The following is a 21601-nucleotide window of genomic DNA, read 5'->3' as shown; positions in this document are numbered from 1 at the left end:
CCATTATCCTCCAGGTAAAATCAAGGGTTTTCCTGCCAGGTCGTTCGGGACACCCAGATCAGATCCCCTACATTTTAGTCTGGCAAGATCTGGTGGAAAATCCGCCCCCGTGGCTAGCTCCCTTTCTGCTGACCTCTGAACCCTGTAAAACCCTAGTCGCGCAACCAACTGGGACCACCAAAAGACCAAAAACTCCAACTGCCCCCTTGCCCCCTGTGTTGCCCGACAGCCAGGACCTCGCATCCTTGGAACCCCCGCCTTATCCTCCCCCTCCCGGACCCCATGCCCAAGCCCAACCGGCCGCACTCCCAGGAAGCCATGAGGGCTGAGAAGCGGACGCGGCGCCAGGAGAAACTGAAAGTGAACATGGCTCGGGAGGGCCGGCAGGGCGAACGTGCGGGCGTGTCCAGCGTGAGGCAACTCCGCGAGTTCCCGATTCCACTGTAGCGCTCCCCTTAAGGGAAACAGGACCCCCCGATGACACAGGTAACCCTAGACTCCAGTATTGGCCATTCTCTACCAGTGACCTGTACAACTGGAAGACTCAGAATGCCCGGTTCTCTGATAACCCCAAGGACCTAACAGCCCTTCTAGATAGTGTCATGTTCACTCATCAGCCCACCTGGGATGACTGCCAACAGCTCCTCCACATTCTGTTCACAACGGAGGAACGGGAGAGAATCCAGGTAGAGGCTAGAAAGTTGGTTCCTGGAGATGACGGTCAACCAACTGCAAACCCCGACCTCATTAATGCAGCATTTCCCTTGACCAGGCCAACGTGGGACTACAATACAGCAGAAGGTAGGGGAAAGCTACTCGTTTATCGCCAGACTCTAATGGCGGGTCTCCGGGCTGCAGCTTGCAAGCCCACTAATTTGGCTAAGGTATATTCTGTTTTACAGGGAAAGACAGAAAGCCCCGCTGTTTATCTAGAAAGACTAATGGAAGCCTTTAGACAGTATACACCTATAGATCCAGAGGCACCTGAAAATCAGGCAGCAGTCGTTATGTCCTTTGTCAACCAGGCGGCTCCAGATATTAAAAAAAAGCTACAAAAATTAGAAGATTTGGAGGGAAAACAGGTCCAGGACCTCCTTCGCATAGCACAGAGAGTTTACAACAACAGAGATGCTCCAGAGGAAAGACAAATTAGGGCCACTGAGAAAATGACCAAAGTCCTGGCGGCGGTCGTCGAAAAAGAACAACCACTGCCAGGAAGCACCCAATCCACGCGTGCCCCTAGGCGCAATCTGAGTAAAGACCAATGTGCATACTGTAAAGAAATTGGTCACTGGATAAAAGACTGCCCCAAAAAGAAACAGCGCCAGCCAGGCCAAGGACAATGGCAGCTCAAATCTATGCCGATACTAGTTACCCAAGATACAGACTGGGGAGACGGGGTTCGGATCCCCTCCCCGAACCTAGGGTAACTTTACAAGTGGAGGGGTCCCTGGTCCAGTTCCTGGTCGATACCGGGGCACAACATTCGGTCTTAGTCAAGCCCTATGGAAAGTTATCTTCCAACTCCTCCTGGGTCCAAGGGGCCACAGGAACCAAGAAATATCCATGGACAACCCAGACAGCAGTAAACTTGGGAACCGGGAAAGTGTCCCATAGCTTCCTGATCATCCCTGACAGCCCTTGTCCCCTGTTGGGGAGAGATCTGTTGACAAAAATGGGGGCACAAATCCATTTTCAACCAGAAGGACCCAAAGTGACTGACTCCCAAAACAGGCCACTATCTGTTCTTACCATAACTCTAGAGGATGAGTACCGGCTTCACCAGGAGTTAACGCCTCCTAACCAAAATATAGACTCCTGGCTCCAGAACTTCCCGGAGGCTTGGGCAGAAACAGGAGGGCTAGGGCTAGCAAAGCACCATCCCACCATTTTTGTTGAGCTTAAGCCCGGGATGGACCCTGTTCACGTGCACCAATACCCAATGGCCCTGGAAGCCAAAGAGGGAATTATACCACACATCCGCCGACTCCTAGATCATGGAGTCCTATGCCCCTGCCACTCACCATGGAACACTCCGCTGCTACCAATACAAAAACCCAACAGTAAAGAATATAGGCCGGTACGAGACTTAAGAGAAGTCAATAAAAGGGTAATGGACATACACCCGACGGTGCCAAATCCATACACCCTCCTGAGTACCTTGAGTCCTGAAAATCAATGGTATACTGTTCTAGACCTAAAAGATGCTTTTTTTAGCCTGCCTTTAGCCCCTAAAAGCCAGGAAATTTTTGCCTTTGAGTGGACAGACTCTGAGAGAGGCATAAGTGGCCAACTGACATGGACCAGACTGCCACAAGGATTCAAAAACTCCCCAACTCTGTTTGATGAAGCCCTCCACGAAGACTTGGGTGAGTACCGACGCCAACACCCCAGTATAACTCTCTTGCAGTATGTTGATGATCTCTTAATAGCGGCAACGTCCCCAGAGGCCTGCATCCAAGGAACAAAAGACCTCCTGAAAACCTTGGGAAACCTGGGTTATCGAGTCTCAGCTAAAAAGGCCCAGATCTGCAGGCCAGAGGTAACCTACTTGGGGTATCTACTTAGAGGGGGACAGCGCTGGCTAACAAATGCTGGAAAAGAAACTGTCCTACAGATCCCCAGACTGCAGTCAACACGACAGGTAAGAGAGTTCCTGGGATCTGCAGGGTTCTGCAGACTCTGGATACCTGGCTTCGCTGATCTGGCAAAACCCCTCTATCAGGCTACCAAAGAGCAGCAGCCCTTCAATTGGACTGAAGAGGCTGAGCAAGCTTTCCAGCAAATCAAAACTGCTCTGCTCTCGGCCCCTGCACTGGGTCTTCTGGATGTCTCTAAGCCTTTCCACTTATACGTGGACGAAAGCCGGGGCATAGCGAAAGCAGTATTAACTCAAAATTTAGGTCCCTGGCGCAGACCGGTTGCATACCTCTCAAAGAGACTGGACCCGGTAGCTGCAGGATGGCCTCCTTGCCTCCGGATGACTGCTGCAACGGCCCTGATGGTCAAAGACGCTAACAAACTGGCCATGGGCCAAGAATTACAAGTCACCACCCCTCATGCTGTCGAAGGCATCCTCCGACAACCCCCTGACCGATGGCTCAGCAATGCTCGGCTTACCCATTATCACGGGCTGTTACTAAACCCCCTCAGAATAACACTTAAGCCCCCGACAACCCTAAACCCAGCATCATTGCTGCCAGACCCAGACTTAAGTAAGCCGCTCCACAACTGTGCTGAAATACTAGCCCAGGTACATGGAGTCAGAGAAGACCTCCAGGACCGACCGCTACCAGATGCAGACCTCACCTGGTTCACTGAGGGAAGCAGCTTCGTTCACCAAGGACAGAGGTATGCGGGGGCGGCGGTAACCTCAGAGACTGAGATAGTTTGGGCTGAGCCTTTACCTCCAGGAACATCGGCTCAAAAGGCTGAGTTAATAGCCTTGGCACAAGCCCTGAAACTAGGCAAAGACCGTAAACTGACAGTATATACTGACAGCCGGTATGCATTTGCCACTGCCCACATACATGGGGCTATATACAGAGAGAGGGGGCTCCTCACAGCTGAAGGAAAAGACATTAAAAATAAAGAAGAAATCTTAAATCTTCTGGCTGCCCTTTGGGAACCCAAAAAGCTGGCTATCGTCCACTGTCCGGGACATCAAAAAGCCACTAACCCAGTCACTCGAGGAAACAACCTGGCTGACCAGACTGCAAAAGACGTGGCTAAAACCACTCCTCAGCTGCTGGCCCTCCAGCTGCCTGATCCCGGGCCCAGAGAGTTGCCCTTTCACCCAGAATACTCAGAAGAAGACCTCCAGTGGATAAGTAAACTCCCCGGAACACAGGTCAGTAATCAGTGGTGGAAAGATTCTAACAACAATACCATTCTCCCGGACAGGTTGGGACAGCGAGTAATAGCACAAATCCACCGGAGCACTCATCTGGGCCCGCGGCGGATGTTAGATTTGATTCAACACGCTGGGCTAAAAATTAATAACGCCCCTGAAAAAGTAGACGCCACGGTTAAAAACTGTGTAGTATGTCAACTCAATAACGCCAGTCACGGGACCCAGACCACGGGAAAAAGACACAGGGGAGATAGACCTGGTATATATTGGGAAATTGACCTTACTGAAATAAAGCCAGGAAAATATGGATACAAATATTTACTAGTTTTTATAGATACATTCTCAGGATGGGCAGAAGCTTTTCCGACAAAAAAAGAAACTGCACAGATTGTGGCCAAAAAGATCCTAGAAGAAATCCTGCCCAGGTACGGCTTTCCAGTCGATAGGGTCGGATAATGGGCCGGCCTTCACCGCAAAGGTAAGTCAGGGACTGGCTTCCATCCTTGGGGCTAATTGGAAACTACATTGTGCTTATCGACCCCAAAGCTCAGGTCAGGTAGAAAGAATGAACAGAACATTAAAAGAGACCCTAACTAAATTGACCATGGAGACTGGCGCTAACTGGGTAGTCCTCTTCCCCTACGCTCTGTTCCGGGCACGTAACTCTCCTTATAAACTAGGACTTACCCCTTATGAAATAATGTATGGCAAACCACCCCCTATCCTCCCTAACCTTAAAGACAGTCTCCTCAAAGCTGACACAGATAATGGTCTTGAACTTTTGTTCTCCTTACAAGCCCTACAGAGAGTTCATGAGGAAGTCTGGCCCAAGCTAAAAGAACTATATGAAGCTGGGCCTCCACCCATTCCACATCAATACAAACCAGGAGACTGGGTCCTTGTCAAGCACCACCGACAAGAAACCCTAGAACCCCGGTGGAAAGGACCATTCCAGGTGATCCTGACTACGCCTACGGCCCTCAAAGTGGAAGGCATCGCTGCCTGGATTCATCACACCCACGCCAAGCCTATAGACCCGCTCTCGGACCTTGTTACATCCTTGACGGGAGAGGCAGCAACCTGGACAGTTGACCGGACAAAAGAAAACCCTCTAAAACTTGTTCTACGCCGTCAGCAACCTAAACTGTAACTATGACACCTACCTCCTTTATAACCCTTCTACTCTTATGGATCCCTTGTGGGGAGACCCAGGCGAACCCGGCAACATCCCCTTTCGCTTGGCGTTTCTTCCTGACTGAGAACTGGACCAATTATGCTCAGACAGAACAAAAGGGCTATGTATTAGGCACTGCTGACTGTCCCCCTGGGGGTTGTAGCACTCCCATCCATCTAAATTTCACTGATTTTAAACACCAGCCAGGAAAAGCAGCACCCGCAATTTGTTTCCTCTTTGACCAAACACTCTCTTATTGTAATAACTCATGGGTAGAACAAAGTGTCGGCTGTCCATATAGGTCCTGCAAAATCCACACCGTTAAAATCCTAAAAACTTCTGAGTCCCTATCCAGTCAAACGTGGCAGTCACACAATTTCTTTAAAACCACATCAGGCTACACCTGGGTTATCTGGGACCCCTGGGACTCCCGCTGGACTTCCCAGCAAAAAGGGTCTATGTACTTGACTTCAGGAACTACCTGGCCTAGTAGCCGTCTCTTTCTCTGGCGTTCCCTTGTTCAGATCCAGACCACCTTACACGCGGCTATACAGAACCAGGAAAGGGAATTAAATGTCCAGCTTTCAACTTTAACTCCTACCCGCCCCTTTTCCTGGTTATCCCTATTAAGAGAAGGGTTAGAAATCGCAAACGCCACTGGCCTAGGCAATCTCTCTGCATGCTTCTTCTGCGCGGCTCTAGGGCGACCGCCGTTAACCGCAGTTCCACTTCCAGGCCCGTCTAACGCTTCTCTCAGCCTAAACCCTAACAATAGCCACATACCACCCCCGATTCCTGACGTCCCCTTGTTCCTAAACCCTGGACAGACACAAGTTTCCTTTTGTTATTCAAATGCCGGCACTACCCTCTGTAATACAACTTCCACTCCCAACTCAACCCTCTTTGCCCCTCCCGGTTCTTTCTTCTGGTGCAATGGGACCCTATATAAGAACCTTTCCACTCAGGCCACTATAACCCTACTGTGTCTCCCTGCCACGCTAGTCCCCCAACTAACCTTGCGCACCCCTGCAGAATTTTCCAGGTGGGACTCCGCCCCTTTCCCTAGACCAAAACGAGCTACATTCCTCCCCCTAGTAGCCGGAGTCTCACTCACCACGTCCTTAGTTGCTGCAGGACTAGCCGGGGGAGCTTTAGGTCACTCCCTTATCAGCACTGCAAAACTCTCTCATCAATTCTCCATAGCTATGGAAGCTTCCGCCGAATCCCTTGCCTCATTACAGAGACGATTGACTTCCCTTGCCCAAGTTACCTTACAAAACTGCCGTGCACTAGACCTGTTAACGGCTGAAAAAGGAGGGACCTGTCTTTTCCTCAGAGAAGATTGTTGTTTCTACATAAATGAATCTGGACTCGTAGAAACGTGAGTTCAACAACTACATAAACTCAGCCTAGAATTGCAGAAACAACAATTCACCTCTGCTGCCAACAGCTGGTGGAATTCCTCCATGTACTCCCTTCTAGTGCTCCTCATAGGACCATTCATAAGTATACTTCTCTTACTCACTATAGGACCATGTATAATAAACAGATTAACAAACTTTGTAAAAGAAAGACTCAACACTGTCCAGCTTATGGTCCTGAGAGCCCAGTACCAACCTGTACTCACCGAGACTTCCGAGTCAGACATATAAGACCCAAGATTGGCTCTCAAGATACTAGAGAGAGGGGGGAATGGGGAGTGGAAAAATACTGAATATCAGAGGTCAGAAAAGTCAGGAAACTCCCCTTAATGCTAAAACAACAAGGTTATCTGGAAAGTCCCTAGCAGGGCAAGCGGCCGTTTGTGGTTTGGTCAAAGGGCGGGAACCAATGAACAACTGACTAATGTTTAACTTTAAATGTCAGCCAATTGTAAACCTACAACTGTAAAAACCCCCAGTGACTCTGTAACTTGCTGTAACTTGTTTGTGTCTGACTATAAAAAACGGCTGAACACCGAGCTCGGGGTCTCTCCCTAGGATCTGATACCTAGCTGGAGGGAACCGAGTTTGAACTCGAAATAAAGCGATCCCTGCCGCTTGGCGTTGTCTCTTGACTCTGGTGGTTGCTTTCGGGGCATCGCGGGTCTGGGCATTACAGCAGGAGTGAATATTTACTTTTTTTTTTTTTTTTTTTTTTTTGAGACAGAGTCTCACTCTGACACCAGGCTGGGGTGCAGTGGTGCAATCTCAGCTCACTGCAAACTCCGCCTACCGGGTTCAAGTAATTCTCCTGTCTCAGCCTCCCAAGTAGCTGGGATTACAGGCATGCGCCACCACACCTGGCTAATGTTTTGTATTTTAGTAAAGACGGGGTTTCACCATGTTGCCCAGGGTGATCTCGAACTCCTGAGCTCAGGCAATCTGCCCACCTCGGCCTCCCAAAGTGCTGAGATTACAGGCGTAAGCCACCGCTCCTGGCCTCATTATCATTTTTATGGACTCATTTCCTAACATTCATGAGAGAAAACAAGTTTCCTTGAGATCAAGATTTCTCAGTTTTAGCTCTATTGATACTGGAGGCTAGATAACTCTTCGTTAAGGTTATTTGGCGCACTGCAGGATCTTTAGCGGCATCCCTGACTTTGACACACTAGACGCCAATTTTGTTTCCCAAGTTGTGACAATCAAAAACGCCTTTGGATCCTGCACTGGGGAGTGAGGGATATGGAGGGGTATGGGGGAAAGTTGGCAAAATTACCACTAATTGATGACTACTTTAAACTATTTCAAATAATAATTATTTTGAGACTAATTTGGACTATTTGACATCATCAAATGCAGTAAAACAAACATGCAAACAACAACAAAAAAAGGGAAAATAAATCTTCACAAAATTTGCCACCTTCTATCTTCCACAGACACTAAGAAGTTTCAGGTAAACTTTGAAATCATTCACATTAGTTTATATCCAGGAAGGTTAGAAAAAGATTCAAAATCAATATACTATTTGAATTTGAAAAACTCTTTTAAAGCATTCTTTTACACTAAGTAGGTAATACTGTTTATTTAACAAAATTACCAGATCATAATTTCCATTTCTCTAATATATGACTAGTCTTTGCAACCTAATACACACATGACTATTCTTTTGGCCCCATTTCAAGTGTATTGTAATCTGCTAAGTTAAATCTGATTAAACAGTGTTACTGTTTAATGTAAAAGTTCTCGTAAAGTCAACAAGCAAAGGAAAAAATTAGTACATATTCAATATACACATACAAACTAAATTTCTGGCAAAACTTCCATTTCACACCTATGCTCTATACCAATTATAAATCTACACATAGAGAGAGAGAGATAAATTTATTAATTAAAAATACTACCTATACTAGTTGAAGAAAATATGCATAAAAACTAGAAGGAATTTTTTTCACACATTCAAAAAGTTAAGATCAATGAGTTCCTTGCCATTGCTAACAAAGAGGTCAATACTGTCATGGTGAGAGTTTGATGTGTCCGTGTTAACACGACACTGTTTCTTTAACTCCTTATAAGACCACCAGATCTTGCCCTCACCTGATTTATCTGTAGAATCTTCAAATTCCACGAGGAAAGAGTACCCATTATTCCAGACGTGGAGGCAGGTGGCTGGGTCATAAGAGATGGTGAGCGGTTTTAAGCCAGGATCATAAACACTGTCCCTCCACCGAATGTTGATGGGTGATTGTCGATCACCCCCGGGAACCAGGTCCACGCTCTCCCAGAGTGGATGCACTAGGAGAAAGCAGGTCAGGCTATTATCAAGACTGTTGGACCAAGTGCGGTGGCTCACTCCTATAATCCCAGCACTTTGGGAGGATAAGGCAGGTGGATCACTTGAGGCCAGGAGTTCGAGACCAGCCTAGGAAACACAGTGAAACCCTGTCTCTACAAAATATACAAAAAAAAATTATCCAGGCATGGTGGTACACACCTGTAGTCCTAGCTACCAGGGAGGCTAAAGTGGGAGGATTGCTTGAGCCCAGGAGGTCAAGGCTGTTGTGAGCCATGATCGCACCACTGCACTCCAGCCTGGGTGACAGACCCAAACCATGTCTCAAAAGAAAAAAAGAAAACAAAGCCTGTCTACTGTACTTCTGGAGAACCTGTCAGGGCTAATGGAAACTAAAAGCCTTAGGAATTAGCCACTGTGATAGTTACTTTTAGGTGTTGACTTGACTAGATTAAAGAATACCTAGAAACCTGGTAAAGCATTATTTTGGGGTGTGTCTCTGGGGGTGTTTACAGAGGAGACTAGCATGTAATTCTGAGTGGACTAGGTGGGAAAGATTCGCCCTCAATGTGGGCAGGTATCATCCAAACTGCTGGGGGTCCAGAAAGAACAAAAACATGGAAAAACTGAATGTGCCCATCTGTCTGCTGGATCTTGGATACACTCTTCTGCTCCTGTCCTTGGGTAACAGGTACAGGCTTCCCAGCCTTTGGACTCCAGAACTAACACCAGCACCTCTCTGGGTTCTCAGGCATTTGGCCTCAGACTGACAGGTATACCATCAGCTTCCCTGGTTCTGAGGCCTTTGTCTTGGACTGTCCCATACTACCAGTATCTCAGGGTCTCTGGCTTGCAGATGGCCTATCATGGGACTTCTCAGCCTCTATAATCGTGTGAGCAATTGCCACTAATAAATTCCCGCTCATCTATCTCTCTATCTATATACCTTATTGATTTTGCTTCTGGAGAACCCCGACCAATACAGCCACTTAGGGGTTTAATCGATAGACAAAAGTAGAGGATAAAGATAGGTCAGAGAGCACCTGGCAGAGGAATAGCATTTTGGCATCTTGCAAAACCAACACATCTCAGTCTGCCTACTAAGCTCACCTAAACCAAGTGCAATCTGTGCTGTGATCACAGCATAATGCATGGAGTTTAGTGCCATGTGGAAATAGGGTATTCAAAAATGAGTTTCTTTTCTTCATTGAGAATTTCCCAAGCCCCAACTCCCCAAAGTGGCTTTAAATACAAAGACAAATTAATTCAATCTTCAATAACAGATTTATTTTCAAAAAAGGAAATGGGAGAACTTTGGGAAAGGAAACATTCAATCAGTATTGTCAGTGTTTAATTGGTTGGCTGGTAGAAATCAAGGCTTGCGTAGCCTGCATCCTGTAAGATGCTTGCCCCACATAACTGTGCATGCTGAGTTGAGTTCACCTCCTATGTAAGCAAACTCTGAGGACCAGGCAGCCATCCTGCAAAACCTGACTAGAATATCGGCACTGCTAAGGTCCCTGGAGGTTGCAGTGTGTTACAGGGATGTGGAGATTATCTATTAAGGTGTACACATACAATTCATCCCCCACAGGCACTGAAGACATTGCTGATGCTGATTGTCCTCCAGAGTCAAGCACCAGGTCTCTGTAGCAAGTCCCTGATAAGTATCAGCAGACTTGCTGATAACACAGATCGGCCTGTTGAGACCCCCATGTGTGATGAGCAGAACCAATGTGTATCAGTTTGGGGTGGTCCAGCTGCCTGTCCTTTAGAAGTACCATGGATGGGTAGGATCAAGAACAACAGGAAAACTAGGAGAAACATGAGAGAAATCATTACCAACGACCCTCTGCATCTCGCCCTACCACTAAGAATAAGGATGAGACTGGCCGGGCGCAGTGGCTCACGCCTGTAATCCCAGCACTTTGGCAGATTACAAGGTCAGGAGATCAAGACACAGTGAAACTCCGTCTCTATTAAAAATACAAAAAAAATTAGCCGGGTGTGGTGGCACACGCCTGTAGTCCCAGCTACTCGGGAGGCTGAGGCAGGAAAATCGCTTGAACCCGGGAGATGGAGGTTGCAGTGAGCCGAGATTGTGCCACTACACTCCAGCCTGAGTGACAGAGTAAGACTGTCTCAAAAAAAAAAAACAAAAAACGATGAGACTAAGGTAGTTGTTTTGTTACTCTGTCAAATGCCCCGTCAGTGGCAGCATCATCCTCCTATTTCCATAAAAAGCAGAAACCTGCCCCTGGTTTACTCTGACAGAGCAGATAATCCTCTTCCTTCGGGAATTGCTGAAAGCTGGAAGTCAGTATCTTTTTTCTTTTTTTTTTCTTTTTTTTTTTTTTTTAGACGGAGTCTTGCTCTGTCTCCCAGGCTGGAGTGCAGTGGCATGATCTTGGCTCACTGCAACCTCCACCTCCTGGGTTCAAGCGATTCTCCTGCCTCAGCCTCCTGAGTAACTGGGATTACAGGCGCATGCCACCACACCCGGCTAACTTTTGTGTATTTTTAGTAGAGATGGGGTTTCGCCATGTTGGCCAGGCTGGACTTGAACTCCTGGTCTCAAGTGATCCACCCACCTCGGCCTCCCAAAGTGCTGGGATTACAGGCGTGAACCACTGCGCCTGACCGTAAGTCAGTATCTTAACCTTCGTGTCTTAGTGTTTTGTTTTGTTTTATTTATAAAAGTGCTCCAGCAATACAGACAAAGAGCTCTCCTGAGAGTGCCTAAATCAGTGGTTTTCAACAGAGAGAACAATTCAGTCCCCCAAAAACATTTGGCAATGTCTGGAGACATTTTCGGATGGCAAAACTGGGAGAGCGTGCTAGTGACATCTAGTGGTTAGAGGCCAGAGATGCTGCTAAACATCCTACAATGCACAGGATGGGCTCCCAGAAGAAAACCATTCTGATCCAAAAGCCAATAGTGCCAAAGTTGAGAAACCCTGGTCTAAAGATAAAAGGTGCATGCAAACTCATAATATTCTTTTCTTTCTATTTCTTCATATAATGCAGTACTCTCATCTCTGGAGAGGTCTGAACCCAATGTTCTGTGTTTTATTTTTTTTTTCTTTCCTTAGTATAAAACAACTTGTGAAGAACAAGAACTTTAAAGAACAAGAAGTTTCTGTTTCAGAAATCTAAAATGGAAAATGCACATGAACTGACACATCTGAAACAGAATCTGGGCTATACTGTCATAATCTAATTAGAATGCAAATTCCTTGTGGGCAGGAGCCACATCTTCCTCCTTTTTTGTTGCCCTGTGGTATCTTATTAAACATATGCCCTTCTGGAAAACATCCTATTAGGTACTATGTTCACTATCTGGGTGACAGGATCAATAGAAGCCCAACCTCATCACCATGCAATATACCCATGTAACAAATCTGCATATGTAACCCCTGAATGTAAAATAAAAATGGACATTTTTAAAAAGAAATAAATTAACAATTTGAAAAAGCTATCATGGCAACCATGCAGCGGCCAACATCATAAAATATACAACCTCAGGGTCTAAAAATGTTTAGTAATTTTATCCAGTAAAATATCATATATTTTTCATCTTAGGGGAAAAGATGATCTTAAATTTCTGTTACATTTGGTTCTGTTATATCCACCCAAACACTTGGATTCATATTCATGATGAATAAACATCTCTTTTAAAGGCAAAAATAAAAAATAAAATAAACATATGCCCTGTAACGTATCCAATTGCCATTGTTGGGGGGGGAAAAGCTCAAATTCAAATGTTTTGCAAGGATTCAAACGATCTGAAAAATGATTCAAATTGTGTTAATTTTTAAACTTCTAGAAAGCCCTTGAAAGGCCTTGATTCTGTTTTTAAAGATTACTGACACAAAGAGACTACGCACCTTCCCCTCTGAGACACTCAGTGGTTGATAATGTGAGAATTCACATTCTTCAAAGCCATTTAATGAGGGTCTCCTGTGAAGACTAGGGAAGAACTGGAGTGATTAGGTACCTAAGACGATGCCTTGGTCACCCTTAATTGTTCCCCATCTCATTCATGAAATGGGAAGTATCAACACTCATACTCATGCAAATACCAGCCCAAGACAACTGGGCCTATTCCTGCAATTGCTCTTTAATGACCATAATGACACGATCAATTTATACCCTTCAGTTTACAAGTTCAGCTTCCAGATTTTCTTTCCTCCTACCCACCTCCTTCTTTACTAAACTACACCATCTAGGTTAGACCATCCAACTTACTGTGTGGGGAGGGGGTCCTTGGTCACTGCCCCCTTACTGAAGCCAATTTTTTGCCAACGGCTTGTTTTGCTAAACTGACACTTTTGTTCTCTCCTACTCCCCTCCTTTTCCTCTACTTAAGGAAAAATCAGATCAAAACAATTTCCTGGTAGGTGCTCATATTTTACCTCAAAAATAAGACATTATTTAAATTATTAAAAAATAATATAGGTGCAAGCCACCGCTGCCTGGGTAAATTTTGAGGAGACGCATACATTCACACCATAGCACAAATCTTCCCAGTAATGCGTCTCATCTTATTCCATCCACAAGTATTCACCGAAAGCCAGCTGGCTCACAGAGCAGTGAGGAAGGCAGATAATTAGACACATATGCATATAATTATAACTGCACCCATGTAATAAATGTCATGAAAGAAAAATCGGAGTGCTATGATTAAAAAATTATAATATGAAGTGATCATATTATAAGAGAGTAGCCAGAGATCACTTTGTCAAGGAGGTGACAATTAAGCCCAAGACCTAAAGATAATGGGGTGATGATTAAGTGGTTTAACAGAAGCTTCATTTTCAGGTTTTTCTTGTATAGGGAAAATGAAATAAACAGATAGTGATTTTATCAACTGTGGTTTATATTAACAAAGACACACTGTCATTAAGAAGGTGTCGGCCAGGTGCGGTGGCTCGTGCCTGTAATCCTAGCGCTTTGGGAGGCTGAGGCAGGCGGATCACCTGAGGTCAGGAGTTCAAGACCCGCCTGGCCAACATGGTGAAACCCCATCTCCACTAAAGATACAAAAAAATTAGCTGGATGTGGTGGTGCGTGCTTATAATCCCAGCTACTCGGTAGGTTGAGGCAGGAGAATCGCTTGAACCCGGGAGGTGGAGGTTGCAGTGAGCCGAGATTGTGTCACTGCACTCCAGCCTTGGCGACAGGGCAAGACTCCGTCTCAAAAAAAAGAAAAAAAGGTGTCAGTAAATTGTAGCTGATGGGCAACAAAAACCCTGCAGAAGACTCCCTGTTGAGGAGGTGCTTGATTTTAGTTGTTTACATGAGCAGTCCTAGGTTTGATTTATTTTGTGCTTTAGCACTGTCTTAGTCCATTCAGCCTGCTATGACAGAATGCCATAGACTAGGTGGCTTATAAATAAGCGAAATTTATTTCTCACAGTTCTGGAGTCTGGGAAGTCCAAGATCAAGGCGCCAGCAGACTGGGTGTCTGGCAAGGGCCTGCTTTCTGGTTCATAGACAGCCTCCTTGCTGTCTTCAAATGGTAGAAGGTACGAGGGGGCTCTCTGGGGTCTCTTTTATATTGGGAACTAATCCTATTCGTGAGAACTCTGCCCTCATGATCTAACCACCTCCCCAAAGCCCCAGCTCTTAATATCATCACCTTGGGGGCTAGGATTTCAACATATAAATGTTAGGGGGTCATGAACATTCAGTTTGCTGTAACCACCTATTTCCCCAGCTTTGGCACTGTCCTTTTAGCCCCTGAAACATGGAAAGCTCATTCCTGCCTTAGTCCCTTTCTTCGTGCTCCTCCTCCACAGAAATCAATTACCCTCATTTGGCTCAGGGCTAGCCCCCATTATCTTTAGGTCTTGGGCTTAACTGTCACCTCCTTGACAAAGTGATCTCTGGCTACTCTCTTATAATATGATCACTTCATATTATAATTTTTTAATCATAGCACTCCGATTTTTCTTTCATGACATTTATTACATGGGTGCAGTTATAATTATATGCATATGTGTCTAATTATCTGCCTTCCTCACTGCTCTGTGAGCCAGCTGGCTTTTGGTGAATACTTGTGGATGGAATAAGATGAGACGCATCACTGGGAAGATTTGTGCTATGGTGTGAATGTATGCGTCTCCTCAAAATTTACCCAGGCAGCGGTGGCTTGCACCTGTAATCCCAACACTTTGGCAAGCCAAGGTGGGCAGATCACTTGAGGTCAGTAGTTTGAGACCAGCCTGGCCAACATGGGGAGACCCCATCTCTAGTAAAAATACAAAAAATTAGCTGGGTGTGGTGGCTCATGTCTGTAGTCCCAGCTACTTGAGAGGCTGAGGCAGGAGAATCTCTTGAACCCGGGAGGCAGAGGTTGCAGTGAGCTGAGATTGTGTCACTGCACTCCAGTCTGGGTGACAGAGCAAGACCCTATATCAAAAAAAAAAAAAAACACACACAACCCAAAATGTACACACTGAAATCCTTTTCCCCAAGGTGATGGTATTAAGAGCTGAGGCCTTTGGGAGGTGACTATGTCACAAAGCCAGAGCCCTCATGAACGGGACGAATACTCTTATAAAAGAGGCTTGAGAAAGCTCCTGAGCTCCTTCTACCATGTGAGGATGCAGCAAGAAGGCAAATTCTTTGAAGCAGAGAGAACCCTCATCAGACACTGAATCTACTGGCACCTTGGTTTTTTGGACTTCCTGGCCTCCGGAATTGTGAGCAACACATTTCTGTTGTGTATAAATTATTCAGTCTGAGTTACTGTTATAGCAGCCCAAACAGAATAAGACAGTTCGTTTCTCCTTTTTGCTTTATTTCATTATTTTTCTTTAAGAATCATTCAGGTTTATCTCTTCTTCGCCTTGCTCAGCACAGCAGCCTAGTTCAGAAACCTAAACCCCAGACTTCATACAAAGCCTCTTGGTTGATTTCCTCTTCTAACTCTCCTCTACTCCTGAGTTCTGCCACTCAGCAATTTTCCTACATAACCACCTTTGTCACATTGCTCCTATGCTAAGGACAGTATATCAAGTTGTAACTTCCAAGTTCAATGCCCAGGTTTTCCTATTAGAACCCATCTCACTTATCTAATCTCATTTTCCTCATTCTTCCCAAACTCTGGTGTTCCTATGCTACTTTTCTTGTCATGTTATTCCCCTTAGCAAGCTACTCTTCTTACAACTGCCTACCTACACAAGTTTATGTCTACTTTGGTTTTTTGTTTGTTTGTTTTGTTTTTTTGAGACAGAGTCTCGCTTTGTCACCCAGGCTAGAGTGCAGTGGCATGATCTCGGTTTACTGCAACCTCCGCCTCCCGGGTAAAAGCGATTCTCCTGCCTCAGCCTCCTGAGTAGCTGGGATTACAGGCGCCCGTCACCATGCCTGGCTAATTTTTGTGTTTTTTTAAAATTGTTGTTTGTTTGTTTGTTTTTGAGATGGAGTCTCACTCTGTCGCCAGGCTGGAATGCAGTGGCACGATCTCAGCTCACTGCAACCTCCGACTCCTGGGTTCAAGCGATTCTCCTGTCTCAGCCTCCCAAGTAGCTGGGACTACAGGCACCCACCATGATGCCCAGCTAATTTTTGTATTTTTTAGTAGAGACAGGGTTTCACCATGTTAGCCAGTATGGTCGTCTCAATCTCTTGACCTTGTGATCTGCCCGCCTCGGCCTCCCAAAGTGCTGGGATTACAGGCGTGAGCCACTGGACCCGGCCTAATTTTTGGTATTTTTAGTAGAGATGGGGTTTCACCATCTTGGCCAGGCTGGTCTCGAACTCCTGACTTCGTGATCCACCTGCGTTGGCCTCCCAAAGTGCTGGGATTACAGGTGTGAGCCACCACACCCAGCTGTCTACTTTGGTTTTTAAAAACTTTTTAAATAAAATTTTTTGTAGAGATAGGGTCTCGCTATGTTGCCCAGGCTGGTCTTGAACTCCTGGGCTCAAGCTATCTTCCTGTCTTGGCCTTCCAAAATGCTAGGATTACAGGCATGAGCCCCCACGCCTGGCCTTTAGCCCCACTTTGGCTTGTGCTTAGAAGCCCTTCCTTTCCTTAAGAAATCTTTTCCAGTTCAAGTCTGGAAATCTTTCCAGATTTCCAAAAGAAATCTTTTCCAGTTCAAGTCTAATCTCCCTGATGACATACTCTCCAACCACTCTGAGCTTTGCTTTTTCTGAACACACACTGAATTTGCTTTCACACCATTTAGCACCCAACCATTCCTCACGTAATCTGTGTTTGCTTTATCTGCCCAAAGGGTCTGTGTCAACTCCAAGCCCATGAGGTCTGTGTCCTCCACTTTTTCTATAGTCTCCAGGGCTTCACTTGGTGCAAGGCACAGAAGAGGTACTAAATGCTTATTTTACTGATACAGAAAACCAAACAAATTGATACCAAGGCTCTCTACCCATTACCTCACAGCCACCATCTCTCTACCAGGCAAGCTGGTTTGCCCTGAACACCTCTTAGGTTCACCTAATCGTATCTATCTGTTATTCGTTTGTTCCTTAAAATTCTACTAGGTTTTCAAGGTCAGTTCAAGCCCCTTCTCTGATACTCCCACCCTAAATAAAGCATCTTTCATCTGTTCTTACTCCTCAACACCTATTATCTCTGTTCCTGAGCTCCCCAATATGGTAGCACTGTCCCTGTGTGCTAGCCTAAATTGAGATGTACTATATAAATGTACAATACCAGGAACTTCGAAGGCTCAGTACAAAATAAATATTAAAATTTCATTTATAATTCTTATATTCATTTCATGTTAAAGTGATAATATTTTGGATATATTGGGTTAAATAAAATATATTAGTCAAATTAATTTGACCTGTTTACTTGTACTTTTTAAGATGCAGTTATTACAAAATATAGAATTACTCATATTTTTATTTTATTTTATTGAAGAGATGGGGTGTTGCTATGCTGCCCAGGCAGGTCTCAAACTCCTGGCCTCAAGCGATCCTCCCACCTTGGCCTCCCAAAGTCCTGGGCTTACAGGCATGAGCCACTGTACCTGGTCTATTAGAAAATATAGAATGACCTATATGGCTCATATTTGTGGTTTATTTATCTACCAGAAAGCATTGCCTTATACCCTCATGTACTTTTTATCTGGTCCCCTGCTATGTACTGCCCTTTTTATGAGGGATGTCTACTTCCTTATGTTGCTGAAGACGACTCGTGTAGGCCTTGGCCTTAATACAGTGATGGGTTTATACACTGGGACCCTCCGTATGACTTGGTTGAGGATGATCACAGAATCACAAATTGCCTTGTTAGAGCATCATCAGGGCTATAAAAGGCACTTGGATGCCGAGTCCATTAGCCATAGGATACCTCCCTGTGCAGTTATCAGCACAGGAGACTAAAGCTCACATTTCCTGATGGTCAGTTCCAGGGCTATTTGTCAGTCTCAGGCAGCTGAAGATAACCCTGAGGCCATTAATGCAATTCTAAGTGGCTCTTAATCAGCTCTTTTCTCAAGGTTACTTGCATGTTAATAAAGACAATCTAGGGGCATCCTGAATCTATATTTCAGAATTCTTTGTGAAAACACTGCAAAACAAGCTTTTTATTACTCTCCAGGCTTTATTTGTATTCTTCAAAATTAATTAGAGAAATAATAGAATAACTTTTTTTTTTTTTTTTTTTTGAGATGGAGTCTTGCTCTGTCACCCAGGCTGGAGTGCAGTGGCCGGATCTCAGCTCACTGCAAGCTCCGCCTCCTGGGTTTACGCCATTCTCCTGCCTCAGCCTCCGGAGTAGCTGGGACTACAGGCGCCCGCCACCTCGCCTGGCTAGTTTTTTGTATTTTTAGTAGAGACGGGGTTTCACCGTGTTAGCCAGGATGGTCTCGATCTCCTGACCTCGTGATCCGCCCGTCTCGGCCTCCCAAAGTGCTGGGATTACAGGCTTGAGCCACCGCGCCCGGCCTAGAATAACTTTCAAACACAGTACAGTTATGATATAGATTACTGCTGTCAAATAGAACTTTCTCTGATGATAGAAATGTCCAGTATATTAAGATCTAGTCATAGGTAGCTACAAAATTTTAATGAATTTAAATTTACATGTAAATACCCACATGGGGTTAGTGGCTACATTTTATACAGTGCTGGCTTCTTTAGTCCCTATTATCCTAACAGGTTTCTCTTTCTTCTACAAGTAAGGAGATCATGAACATTAAGAATCATTGGAATAACAAATCAGTATCATTTCCATTCTACCTGATATTCTTTATATTTCATTCAATTAAGAATTATTAAATGCACTTTCCTATGGTCTAAGATCTCATGCCTAAATCTTTTTATGTGACCATTAGACTAAATTTCACCAGACGATACCTAAGGGAAACTGATTTTATTTCCACATTGGATAATAGGTATAGGCTTTTATCTTTATCTTATTATATTACAAGTCTCCAAAGTTAGGACTATCAAGAGTTACTGTCTGCTACTTGAGATAACAGCAAACAGCAATCTGAGTTGACAGCTAAAGATTATCTGTGGAGAGCCTTGGGAGCAAAGATATGATGAGCACAGAGCACAGGGCTGACCTGAAATGCTGCTTTCTGAATTTGCCACAACCTCCTACTTTCATTCACTCCTTATTCTGCTTTGCCTCCTCTTAAAAGGATCAGATTTAAACATCTGAGGCAGGCACTGAGCCTATGATGATGATAACAATTGTAGTACTAGAAGTAGCTCCCAACACTGAGTCCTCACTATGTGACAGCACTAGCTAAGGACTTTGCACATGAAAACCAGAAATGAAATTCTAAGCTCCCCAACGGACTGAATGGATCCCCCCTACCCTGGCCAGGGGGATCCCAAAGAAACCTGAAGAACTAGTTCAGGCCATGAGAGGAAGAGAGGTTGGGCATGCCTCATTATATTCCCTCCCTTTAGAGTTTAGGCACAACTGACCAGCATTAACACTCAAATAGAGATCATAAGACTGACATAGAATCTTTGTAGCAATAAAATACCTACCTCCAACCTGACCCTGGTATAGCATCACATGACAGATAGAAGGCTCTGAAAGAAATCAAGGTATTTTGCCCCAAAATTTATTTATTTATTTGTTTATTTATTTTTTGGGAGAGAGTTTCGCTCTTTTCACCCAGGCTGGAGTGCAATGGCGTGATCTCAGCTCACCCAGAACCTCCGCCTCCTGGGTTCAAGTGATTCTTTTGCCTCAGTCTCCTGAGTAGCTGGGATTACAGGCGCACACCACTACACCTGGCTAATTTTTATATTTTTAGTAGAGATGGGGTTTCACCATGTTGGCCAGGCCGATCTCAAACTCCTGACCTCAGGTGATCCACCTGCCTCAGCCTCCCAAAGTGCTGGGATTACAGGCGTGAGTCACTGCACCCAGCCTCATCCCAAAATATATTTCTTTGACATATTTTGAAATGGCCCTGCAAAACCATCCCTTGTGGGATAAATGTGCATTCTGTAGAGAGCCCCTGTCCCTTTCCAGGTCTTTTCCTGATCCAGGAGAGATCTGACACCTTTTAAGGTCCCATAAGAGATGTTTACCATCTAATCTCTCTAAGCCTGCTAATGGGAGGCTTCATCTACATAACAAGAACCTTGGCTTCTACAATCCCCCTTATCTTAACTCAAGCATTTCTTTCAGTTGACTTCAAGTCTTTAGGCAAAGCTTAACTTTTTCAACCAACTGCCAAACAGCCAAACAGAAAATCTTTGTTTTTTTGTCGCCCAGGCTGGAGTGCAGTGGCGCAATCTCGGCTCACTGCAAGCCCCGTCTCCCGGGTTTACGCCATTCTCCTGCCTCAGTCTCCTGAGTAGCTGGGACTACAGGCACCCGCCACTGCACCCAGCTAATTTTTTGTATTTTTAGTAGGGATGGGGTTTCACCGTGGTCTCGATCTCCTGACCTTGTGATCTGCCCGCCTCGGCCTCCCAAACTGCTGGGATTACAGGGATGAGCCACCGCGCCCAGCCAACAGAAAATCTTTGAATCCACTTACTTATGACCTGTAAGCCCCTGCTTAGAGATGTCCTTTCCAGGCCAAACCAAGTGTTGACAAAAAGAGTCAAACTCTGTAAATATTTGAAGAGATTTATTCTGAGCCAAATATGGGTGACTGTGGCCCGTGACACAGCCCCCACATGGACCTGAGAACATGTGCCCAAGGTGCTCAGGGCACAGCTTGTTTTTATATATTTTAGAGAGGCATGAGACATCAATCAAATACATTTAAGAAATACACTGGTTTGGTCCAGAAAGGCGGGACAGTTCAAAGCTGGGGTGGGGATTGGGGGGGCTTCTAGGCTATAGGTAAATTTAAACATTTTCTGGTTGACAATTGGTTGAATTTGTCTAAAGACCTGGGATTGGTAGAAAGGGAATGGTTCGGGTTAAGATAAAGACTGTGGAGACCAAAGTTCTTTTGAAGTCTTATAGTGGCTGCCCTTAGAGAAAATAGATGAGAAATATTTCCTATTCAGATCTTAGTTAATCTCTTTAGGATTGGGAGGGTCTGGAAAAAAAAGATCTAGCTATGTTAATAGAGATTCTTTACAGATACAATTTTTCCCCCACACAGAACAGCTTTGCAGGGCAATTTCAAAATATGGCAAAGAAACATGTTTTGGGGTAAAATATTTTGATTTTCTTCTTTGTCTTGTAATGTTACACCAAAGTCAGGTTGGAAAGTAAATCACGATATATGGGTTAAATAAAACCCATCTGGTAACAATTTATGATTTGTGGGGCATGACTCCCCAGAGCCCTTAGATAGGAATTTGGGCAAGATAAAAAAAATCAGAGTTTCGCCCTCAGAATGTATACCTTACAGGTATTGATATACGTCTTGCCTGTCACTTCTGTCTCCCCC

General features: G+C 45.0%; 1 protein-coding gene across 2 annotated transcripts in view; it reads right to left on the bottom strand.

The window, feature by feature from the left end:
* Positions 1-21601, bottom strand: part of CA5B (carbonic anhydrase 5B) — a 54274-nt gene that overhangs the window by 19013 nt on the left and 13660 nt on the right. For both annotated transcript variants that reach the window (XM_030933601.1, XM_030933602.1), the window contains one exon: positions 8546-8743. In XM_030933601.1, coding sequence (XP_030789461.1) covers positions 8546-8743 — 198 coding nt within the window. The remainder of the gene's footprint in view (positions 1-8545; positions 8744-21601) is intronic.

Source organism: Rhinopithecus roxellana, chromosome 7 (assembly GCF_007565055.1).
Source record: "Rhinopithecus roxellana isolate Shanxi Qingling chromosome 7, ASM756505v1, whole genome shotgun sequence".
In the NCBI taxonomy this organism is placed as follows: Eukaryota; Metazoa; Chordata; class Mammalia; order Primates; family Cercopithecidae; genus Rhinopithecus; species Rhinopithecus roxellana.
This window is presented reverse-complemented; position numbering and strand designations above follow the sequence as displayed.